This window comes from Centrocercus urophasianus, unplaced genomic scaffold (genome assembly GCF_019232065.1).
Source record: "Centrocercus urophasianus isolate 14NV4802_14NV808 unplaced genomic scaffold, USGS_Curo_1.0 seq_12, whole genome shotgun sequence".
Classification (NCBI taxonomy): Eukaryota; Metazoa; Chordata; class Aves; order Galliformes; family Phasianidae; genus Centrocercus; species Centrocercus urophasianus.
This window is the reverse complement of record NW_024884364.1, coordinates 34,575,098-34,585,911: the sequence shown is the minus strand read 5'-3', so window position 1 is coordinate 34,585,911 and position 10,814 is coordinate 34,575,098. Positions and strand designations below refer to the sequence as shown.

The following is a 10,814-nucleotide window of genomic DNA, read 5'->3' as shown; positions in this document are numbered from 1 at the left end:
GCAAGAGAAAATGCACGTTTAAAGGCAGGGTTAGCTTTGGATTTTACGAACACCAAGCTTACAACAGAAAAAAATCCAACTTGTTTTCCTCATGCCCTCCTGATGTCCTTAATCCTGTCCGAGGCCTGATCCAACTCTTGTTGATATGTGAAAGAAATGAGAATGCAAAATGTCAGAGAGCTCCTGAACAGAATCCATCAGCAATTTTACAAAAAATATCCAAATCCCAGTTTGGAATTTTATAATAGGATTTATAATAGGATTCATCCTCCAAGCAAACATTGCAAATAAATTTGTATGCTTTGGTTATAACCCTGCATCTTATTCATTAGGTGCCATGCATCAGATTGGGCTCCACCTTGTTTTGATGAAATTCTGAAACATGGGGAGACATTCTTACTACTTAAACTACAGCAATAAGGGTCGCATACTCAATAGCAACACTTTCCAAATTTAAGCATCATTTCATTTGAGATCCCTCTGATTTCCTAGTTGCTCTAAGGGAATCCTGGAACTTGTTTAGACAAGGACAGAGAGCAGTCACTGCCTATGTCTAACAGGGGTAGGATGAAGCTTCTTGAGTCAGTCTTAATCCCCAGCAAGGCATGTTTACATGCCATGTCACAGACTGCCTTGTGCTGTTCACACCTTTCATAGTGTTGTTCACGTATGATTACAAAATTTATTATCTACTATTACTTGTGCAAATCAACAGATTTTAAAAGTGGTTGCACAGGCAGATGTGGTAAAAAATGACTCAGATCCTACAGCAAATCAAGTAGCTTTTCAGATTGGCTGTAGATTTTATTGGTTTAGGCACTCATGGCAATCTTAGCAAAAAGCAGCACACGCAATAGTTGAACTTTTTAAAAAAAGTTTTTTTCAGGTACTTTCTTAAAAAGATTTGTCAATAAAGGCTAACCTAGTTAAAGAACTGAATTAAATCTCATGAAAGTAACATCCTCCACTTTGGAAGAAAGAAATAAAAGCATTCAGCTAATAATGCATCTCGGATAATACTGCAGACTGTTCCAGGATTTGCAAGAGTAAAGAAGAGAGCTGTTCATCATTTGCTGATATGAATGGCTCCTTTCAAATGTTTATACATTTTACTTTAAATTTACTCCAAGGACATTTAAAAAAATGCTATTTATTTGTTTTTCTCTTAGAAGTCAGAAAATCGTCAGGGTACAGTATTAGCCCAGCATCTTATATTAAGTCAACAGATGACAGAGGGTGGAAGGGACCTCAACAAATAATCAAGTCCAAGCCCTTGCTAAAAGCAGGCTTCCTATAGTAGGTTACACAGAAACGTGTTCAGGTGGGTTTTGATTATGTCCAGAGAAGGACACACCACAGCCTCTCCTGGCAGCCTGTCCAAGTGCTCTGTCACCCTCAAGTTCACATGGAACTTCCTGTGTTCCACATATTTAAATACCTCCTTCACAGCACTTGCTCAGTTTTACAAAGTTACAGAAAAGCTACAATAGTGAATGTGAAATGAAGACTTTACATAAATACAGCGCTTATTATCAACTACTCAGAAGCTGTATTAAATTCCCATGTGGTCACAAAGGCAGAAAGATCCCACTAAGCACTGCTTTTTGAAGAGTAGAGATACGGCCTCATGATTTCCTTCTATCAGACAGGTGACTTCTTTAGAAGGCAGTATGTCACAGAGCCACATCTGGCTCTTAGTGGAGGAGTGGACACTTACCCTACTTACCTTCTGAAGCTATTAACATAAGTGGAAGCACGTTTGGAACATACATCAGTAGACACAGCCAAAATTTCCTGTAGCAGGGTGAGGGGAAGAGAGGGGGGGAAGTCAACTAACAAAAGCACTGTAAAGAAAACACTGTCCAGACAAATGTAGTTTTTCCATATTATTTATTTCTCCAGCTAATCACAGAAATTGACAATTACTGTAACATTAGAGAGTGTGAAAAACAAGACACAGAAGTGGCTGCTTTAACAGCTGCTACTTCTGCTGATACAACTTCAGCAAGTAGGTCCCTTCAAACCAGTGCTCAGTCAACCCTTCTTAGAGAATCTATAGACTACCCAGCAAAACTGACTCCAAATTGAATGAGACAGCTCAAAGTTAGTTATGTACAAAAATTCCCGGTTTTCCATGTGTAGATGGAGTTGTTGTCACGTTTATTCTTTTAAAATGAGGAACAATCTCCAGTGCTCAAGAGAAATTTTATCATTTCTGCTGACATACTGCACAGCGATGGAAACTACCGCTTAACCACATGTTTCTTGGGACTACAGATAACTACCTGAATGCCAGATGAATTCAAGCTCTGAGCCTTTCAGGCAATGCAGATGTTAAAAGCAAGCTGACCAAGGGAATGAGAGGGCAGTGTACAAAAAATGACTACATGATTCAAGCAGTAATGCAGGACATCACTAAATAAGGTCTATAACCAAAGCATTTAATAATTATTAGTCTTTAAACACTTTCTCATAAAGAAGCAATACCTTTATGATAATAACACATAAGTAGCAGTAAACTCACTTTTACTCCCATCAGACGCTCACTAGAAGCCTATTAAAGACTTATCTACCACTCAAAAACTAAGTAAAATACTTCAAAGATTTAAAAATAAACCACAACATATCTTTGACAGTATGCTGAAGAAATTGGAATTCCTTTTAAAAAATCCAGTTTCAGTAATTACTTCTACGTATATTTATTTTTTCTTACAAATAGAAAAAGCTTTTTTTGGGCGGTGTGTGTGTGTGTGTGTGTGTGTGTGTGTGTGAGAAGGGAGCCTTCTGGAAGAAAAGGATTTTATATCTTGGCCATCACCCACTGTCAAAATATAACTCAAATTATTGAACACAGCTCTCATCAGACCTAGAGGGAAGGCAGAACAGGGAACATGCAAATTGCAGATCATTTTATTATGAACTCCTGGATGGAACTACTGCTAAAATAGTGAAATAAATACAGCTCACTCTCTTTATTCCAAATCTCACAAATGTAATTTAGTAATTTAAGTCTGACAGTTTGTTCTGACTCTGTACTGGAGTAAATGAAGTAAAAAACAGGTAAGAAAAAAAGAGGCAGAAAAAAAAAACAACTAATGAATACAGAAAGCTACACAGAGGGATTATTTTCTCCCCTGATTAACCTATTGTCAGGTTGTATTAGTTTATGCTGCTTTCCCTTACATGCCCAGTAGTCACATATTTCAGGCAGCTCGACTAAAACCTGGGAAGCTGTCAATAACACAAGAGCTGGATTTACACCTTGTAAAACACAAAATGGTGCACAATCTTGTGCTTCTTCAACTTGGCTTTTTTTAATTTCGCTCTTTTTTTCAGTATGTCTATCTTGTTACACACACCTGACATTGCTCCTGTCTTATCACTTTTCTCAAGCAGCTACAGGAGATGCCTTACAGCTAGAGGTCCTCTGAGCTGTTACAAGTGTCATGTTGACCACAAACCTGAATGACTGCTTTTTTTTTAAAAGCAATGTTGATAGACATCATACATGCATCCCATGCAACAATATAAAGAAGGGGCTGCTACCCTCACTATTCCTAGTAGCTTATAATTAGTAGCTGCAAATAACTTTGAAAAGCAGAAACGAAAGATCAAGTTGAACAGATACACCTAAAGAGCTTCCGGCACCATTGTTTTCCCAAGGACTGAAATCACATGTCTTGCTGCAGGTGACTAACATCATCTTGGGTTAAGGAAGAATGTGAGATTTCAGCTGTATCTAGTAGGGACTCAAACATTGCTACCCATCTTGGAAGTCATACTAAGTACATCAATAATAATCAGTACGCTCTGTTAATCACAGTACTTTGAAACAAGTATGCATCTGAAGTTACCAGAGAACATATCTGATGATGAGGTCAAATAGTCAAGAGAGGAACAAGTCCATGGAAAAACTCTCTGAGCCAGAAAACCTTCATGGATGAAATCAGGCTTTTGATACACTTCATATGAGCACCGAAGCAAAGCAAAGAACCTTCTGGAGAGCAAGAGCTCTACAGACACAGAAAAGAAAACGGGATTTGTTCAGCAAATGCTCTGGTTTTGAGAAGGTGACTCAGTGGTAATTGTTTTGTCCACAAAGAACCTCAAGACCACATACAAGAAAAACAGGGCATATGGTTCCTCCGCCAGCCCAGCTTGTCTGTCATGAAGGCTGCAAGGAGGTTCAGCCTTCCAACCAAAGACAACATACTGAAGTAACTACTGTAAGAAAATAATTCATGTTTGTATGATACTGCACAGAAAACAAAGAGAGATGAAGATAGGGCTCTATTAAGCTCAAATTGAAGTAAAAAAAAAAAAGACACGTGAGAAATGTCACATTGAGTTATGAGAAAATCAAATATGGCTAGAACAAAGCAGTATGATCTACTCCCATCAGGTAACCCATTTGAGTACTGTTCTGCTTGTGAAGAAATGAAACTGCTTCAGACAGGTTTCTGGCATTACCAGGCAAAGTATTCCCAAGTAGGCCAACAGTCACATACAGGAAGAGCAGAACTCAGCCAACTGGTGAAGGGCTCTCCAGCACTACAGCACTCACTGTTGGGAAGCAGCTTAGATCCCTGAGATGCTCTTCCTTCAGTGCTGGCCCTTATATGAGCCCAGAGTGGCTCTACCCTGGATCCACCCCTTGTGGTCAGATGGGGAGCACCATGTGCACACAATGGCATGTGTTCCCCTGGCCAGCGACAACCCTTCACCAGGTGTCCAGTCATCAGTTCAAGCCTTGACCTAACAGGTCCCCAGGAAATCCTGAGTTCTGCTTTTTTAAAGAGGTGTACAAATTCAAACTTCTTAATATCTATCATTCCATTTGCCATCCTCTCTGTATTTTCCATATTGGTAGCCCAGAATGTTTTATATTTTGAAGATCAAGACTTTTTTGAAGAAGTAATGCTCCTGTGAACGTTCTGCTGAATTTGCCAGCCTCTATTGGATAGCACTGATACTTTGTCTCATCCCAGATCATGACACAAGAAAAAGAAAAAAAAAAAAGGATCAGATCTCAGGATATGCAGCAGAAGCATCACCCTTCACCAGAAGCAGCATCATTCCTGACGTGTCCAGAGAAGGGCATTGAAACCCGTGAGAGGTCTGGAGCATAAATCTTGTGAGGAGCAGCTGAGAGCTGGGATTGTTTAGTCTGGAGAAGAGGAGGCTCAGGGGAAACCTCACTCCATCTACAACTTTGAAGGGAGGCTGTGATGAGGAGGGGTTTGGGCTCTTCTCCCAGGCAACAAACAGGACCCAGGGAAATGGCCACAAGTTGTACCAGAGGAAGTTTAGGTTAAAAATAAGGAAAAACTTTTTCTCTCAGTGAGTGGTCAGGCACTGGAATGGCTGCCCAGGGAGGTGCTGCAGTCGCCATCCCTGGCAGTGTTCAAGAGGCGCCTGGATGAGGAGCTACGAGACGTGGTTCAGTGCTTGTGGTAGCAATGGTGATGGGAGGGCGGCTGGAGTAGATGATCTTACAGGTCATTTCCAACCTTGTGATTCTATGATTCTGACACTAGACAGTGCTGTAGAAACAAGCCTCTGGTCAGAACTTGCCATCAACAAATTTACAAAGCATTTTGTGGTGAATATTAATGAGACCACCATACTCTTGCTAATTACATAAACAAAAAACAAAAAATGGTTGGATTTCTACCATCTCTAAAAGGGACCTGCTTTAGTTGACAGCAGCAAGATAAGCTCTTGCCAGCAATGAAAAGCAATGACAGAATAAAATGAAGCTCCTAAGGAGGTTATCCTTCATTTACCCCATGCTAAATGAAATTACTTTCCAGAGATTGAGTTCGTACCTACATTCTAGTGACCCAGGATGTTTGAGATACGGGAACGACTTGACACCAAGTGAGATGACAGCTTGAATCCTAGCGTTAATTCTAAATCTTTCCTCCATATCAATTACTGTGCACTGATTTTAAGAAGTGCCTTTCATCTCAAGAGGACATCAGATGATATCACAGAATGGTTTGGCTTAGAAGGGAACTTTCAGATCATCTAGTTCCAACTCCTCCAAGCAACATGTTCCAGTGTTTCACCACCCTCATACTAAAGAGCTTCCTAATATCTACCCTCTTATAGCTTAAGGCCATTTCCCCTTGTCCTGTTGCTACATGACCTTCTATAAAGTCCTTCTCCAGCTTTCCTATAGGACTCCTTCAGGTACTGGAAGGCCTCTACAAGGTCTCCTTGAAGCCCTCTCTTCTCTAGGCTGAAGAGCCCCAGCTCAGTCTGTCTCCTTATAAGGGAGGTGTTCCAGTCCTTTACTATCTTTGTGGCCTTCCTCTGGACCTGCTCCAACAGCTCCATGTCCTTCTCGTGCTGAGGCCTGCAGAACTGGATGCCGTACCCCAGGTGGGGTCTCACAAGAGCAAAAAGGCAGAATCATTTCCCTAGACTGCAATGCATATTACTTTATAAGGAGAATTCTAAAATTCATGTTTGCTGTATCTAACATTACATTCAAGCAGTGCAGTATCTCGGATTCCAGCTACAGAGAATGACAAGCACAACAAATACCTGCTTGGAACATGGAGCTCTCTCCAGCAAGCTGTTCGATGACTGTATGCACTAACAATGTTCAGGCTCCAAGTGGGAAGCCTAACACTACGACAAAGCAGCATTTGATACAGTATGCTAGAATACACAAAGAAACTGCTTGGAAGTGTAATGAGTTTGAAAGTGCACAAGAAAGTGGTCCCCAAGGAGTACTGCTCGGGACTGGAGTTCTGTTCACCCACAACTCTCACACAAAGGTAACAAAGTGGTTCTAAAGACCCTCAGATGACAACACAACTCCAACCAAACTAAAAACCTAATGCATTAACTAACACTGAACTGGTACAGTACAGTACTGCAATTCACATCTTTGTGAAGGATCTAAGAACTTATTCCTCCAAGGCCAACTTCCAGGTCACCTCTCAGAATGGGAGGCTAACATCATGCTTGTCTGAAACAATCTCTCGGTAGTGGTATATCAATGTAACTTGCAAGATAGTTATCTGTCTGCAAGCCTCTCTGCAAGGGCAGGCAGTGTTAGTTTCAGTATGCATTTTCAAGCTTTTCTTTCTGTTATTAAAGAATCAGAGCTTTAGCTGTATTTTGAAGAGATGAAATGATACACAGGCCTTTACAGCACCTTTTACATAACCCAAATAGTAGTTCAAATACAAAAAAAGGAACTGGAAACTCAATTCAAGCCAGCACAGGTAGGCTGTAGGGTTGAGTGGTGTTGGTGGGAGTCTAAGAAGTAACTTGGGTTACTTCAGTTGCACTAGAAGTTAAACTGAAAAAGGAATGAGGTATCACCATGCTTCTGTTGGTAGCCTTGCACGTGGCAGCAGGTTGGAGATTCATGATCCTTGAGGTCCCTTCCAACCCTGGCCATTCTGTGAACTCTCCTGAATTGCTTTGTGATTCAGAAATTACCTCCCCTGGACTGAGAAACAGTTTAGTCTACCCTCTTTTCTACTGATTTGTACTCAAGATACTACAAAGTGGGAACATCAGGCCTTGTGGTCAAGATCTTCAGAAATAATCGGTGCTGAAATATCCAATTTCTGATATGTCACCAATCAGTAGAGTCCTCAGCATGTTATGGAAGCGCTACTGAAATAATGTGACTGAGAAGCTGTGTAGAATACTGAAGACAGATATTTGATGATAACTTCATTAGTATTACCACTATCTGCAGACTGTAGCCCATTCCCCGTAACTTGTTTAATGTGAAGTCCAAACTTTAATAGCTTTTTTAACCCAATATATTAATACTCTAATCACTGGCTAATTTATGAAGATATGAAACATATCTAAACACAGGTGCTTTTTTGTTCCAACTGCATTTGCACTAGACAGCTTATGTAGTAATCTTTTAAGAATAGCACAAAGACACTGGAGTGCTTTGGACTGGTCAAGATTTTGCCTTCAGCAGACCTCCTGTGATGCTGGAAATGCACACAAGCCCTGTGTACTGGAGACAAAATGCTTGAGGAACCATTTCAGAAACACCACTGACATACAAATGCTTGCTGTTACATCTGTGGAAGCAGGAATACTGTGGTTCAGCCTCATGGATACCTGACTTCACAGTGGCAATTAATAACAAGGGGACAGAACCAGCAAGCAGCAGTGCTGTGACGGAACTTCCCTTAGATAGATTTGGCCTTTGCTCTTATTAATCTAACTGCCAGAGGGGGTTAATCCCTTCATGGATGCTTGGGAGTGCTTAGCAGTCAGAGCAGACACAGCTCTGAGGCAATTCAGTAGGCAGAGAGAAACCTGCCCAGCTACAGTGCTTTTGCCAGATACCAGAAAAAGGATGCTGTGGGATTACCAAACGACTGATGCCACTTGCTGAAAATGGCATATAAGCATTGAGCTGTGCCACTGCACACGTGCGGTGCGCATCACACTTCAGGCAGCATTTAACTATTTCCAAAAGTGGCTGTGTGGGCAAACGAACTGCAAGGCACAGCAGGACCACGAAGTTCCTGGCAAGGGTAGGGGAACAGGAGGCAACATCCCAGCAAGAGATGTCAGCGAGTCGCCTTGGCCTTATAAGGGCCAGAAAGCAAGCCCAGCACACGCAGCCCCTTTCCCGAACGAGCTTCAAAGAAATCCGGACGTTTACTTACACCAGACGCTCCGTAAAGCTCCTTCGCGCTCCCCTACGAGATTACCCCGCCAACCCTTCGCTGGCAGCCAACAGCCGCACCCCCCCCCCCTCCCTCACGCCTGCGGGGTCGCGATAGCTTCGTCACAGCGCTCTCGCGAGGCGTTACCTCCATCCTCCCCTTCCCGCTCCCCCCCCGGTCACGTGACGGCAGACGAGGCACCGCTCCACCTGTCAGTGAGGCGAGAGGAGGGCCGCGTGCGAGGCGGGTCCGCCCCGCCCCTCTTCTCGCGCTCCGCCACGCGCCCGTCCGTTGGCGCAGGCGGGCCAACGGTCGCTCCGCCCTCGTGAGGGAAAAGTCCCTCAGCGGGCGCTGGCGCCGCCGCGCCTTCCCCTCGGCTTTCCTGCGGTGGATGGAACTACCTGCCGTAACGCGAGGGCAGCGGCATCCGGGCACGGAGGACCTTGCTTTATCCGCCCTTCGGCGCGGGCGCTACCCACAGCCTAACGGCCCCTCAGGCGGCGGGTCGGCCTCCTCCCTTCTCCCCGCGAGAAGAAACCATTATGATCCGGTGGTGCCAAAAAAACACGCCCTGTGGCCGAGCCACGAGAAGGCGGGTGGGCACGGCTGTCCGGCTCGTGCGTGAGGTCCCATTTTTTCAATGCCGTCTACGCCCCCAGCTCGGAGCCCTCGTTACGCAACGCCACCCATGAACGCAGCGCACCCTCCTCCCCCTTTCTCTCCCCCTCCTTCTCCCCCCCCCCCCCCCAAAGTCCGCACCGCTCCCGAAAACTTCCCCCCGCCTTCTCGCCCTCCGGTTTTTAAAGGCGCTCAGCAAACTTGCTGGTACCTGATCATCGAAAAGCTCCTCTGATTGATAGGCTCTTCGTCCTCTCGTGAGCCGCGGCGGGCACAAAGCCCGCCTCCTCCTGCAGACGCTGACCAATGGCGTGAGGCCGCCGAGAGGGGCGGGCTCTGAGCGCCAACCAAACCGGAGCGCAGCGGTGGAAGAGCGCTATGACTGACGTAAGTCAACAAAGGTCACGTGCAGCGCCGCGGAGGCGCCGATTGGCTGCGCGGGCCCAGGCGGGAGGGGAGGCGGTGGGGGTTGGGGGGGGGGGGGGGGGACGGCGGCGGCGTGGGGCTGGCGGTGTGACACAATTACAACAACTTTGGGCAGCCGCCGGGGAAGTTTGTACGGGCGGCGCACACAGCCCCGCTGCGGGAGGGCGGGCCGGGCCCGCGCCGCCCCGGCTCCGCGCGCAGCCCTGGCCGCCGGGGCGAGCGGCGATGTAAACACCACTCGGCCGCCATCCTCCGCAGTCTCCTCCTCCCCTCCCCCGAGCCGCCAGCGCTGGGGCTCCCTCCCTCCTTCCCCCTCCCTCCTCCTCCTCCTCCTCCGAGCAGCGGGGCTTCCCCCCGCCTCCCTCCCTCTCCCCTCCCTCCCTCCCTCCCCCTCCCTGCCGGCTGTTGTTGTTGTAATAAAAGTTGTGGGGTGTGTGCGTGTCGGGCACCCCGCCCCGCCCGGCGCTGGGGGGTGTCGGGGGTGCGCGGGGGGGGGGGGTGCGATCGGCAGTTAATTACGCTGCGTTTCCATGAAATCGTGCGGAGTGTCGCTCGCCGCCGCCGCCGCCTCTGCTGCTCCTTTCGGTGATGAGGAAAAGAAAATGGCGGCGGGGAAAGCGAGCGGCCAGAGCGAGGAGGACTTCGCCAGCTTGACAGCCGAGGAGAGAGAAGCCCTATCCGGTCTCGACAGGTACCCGCTCCCCGCTCCGCGCCCGGCCTTCTCCGCGCCCGGCTCGGCCCGCGCTCTCTCCGCGCCCCCCCTCCCTCGCCCGCGGTTCCCCGCTCGGCGCTGCGCGTGTGCCCGGCCCGGAGCCGGGCCTGCCCGCCTGCCCGCGCGGGGGAACTGCCTCCGGCTAACGCGGCGCCTCGCGCCTTTCCTTCTTCTCTCTCCTCCCTCCCGCCCGCCCGCCCGCTCCCCTCTCTGCAGCCGACTCTTCGGATTTCTGAGGCTTCATGAAGATGGCGCCAGAACGAAGGCCTTGCTGTTAAAGGTAGGAGCGGGGATGGATGGGGAGAGCGGGATGGGGGAGAGGGGAGGGGGGGAGGGGGGGGGCGACGCGTTAGCCGGAGGCAGTTCCCCCGCGCGGGCAGGCGGGCAGGCCC

At 47.0% G+C, this 10,814-nt stretch overlaps 1 protein-coding gene across 13 annotated transcripts in view; it reads left to right on the top strand.

Annotated features, from left to right (window-relative positions):
- The first annotated feature begins 10,191 nt into the window (after nucleotides 1–10,191).
- The window catches only part of KDM6A (lysine demethylase 6A), a 147,010-nt gene continuing 146,387 nt past the window's right edge, over nucleotides 10,192–10,814 (top strand). For 12 of the 13 annotated variants that reach the window (XR_006167369.1, XM_042810496.1, XM_042810491.1 and 9 more), the window contains exons 1-2: nucleotides 10,192–10,401; nucleotides 10,639–10,702. Coding sequence is in view for 12 of the 13 variants with exons in the window: in XM_042810496.1 (XP_042666430.1) it covers nucleotides 10,241–10,401; nucleotides 10,639–10,702 (225 nt within the window). In the remaining variant the exon portion in view is untranslated. The remainder of the gene's footprint in view (nucleotides 10,402–10,638; nucleotides 10,703–10,814) is intronic. The other variant, XM_042810495.1, reaches the window with a different exon arrangement.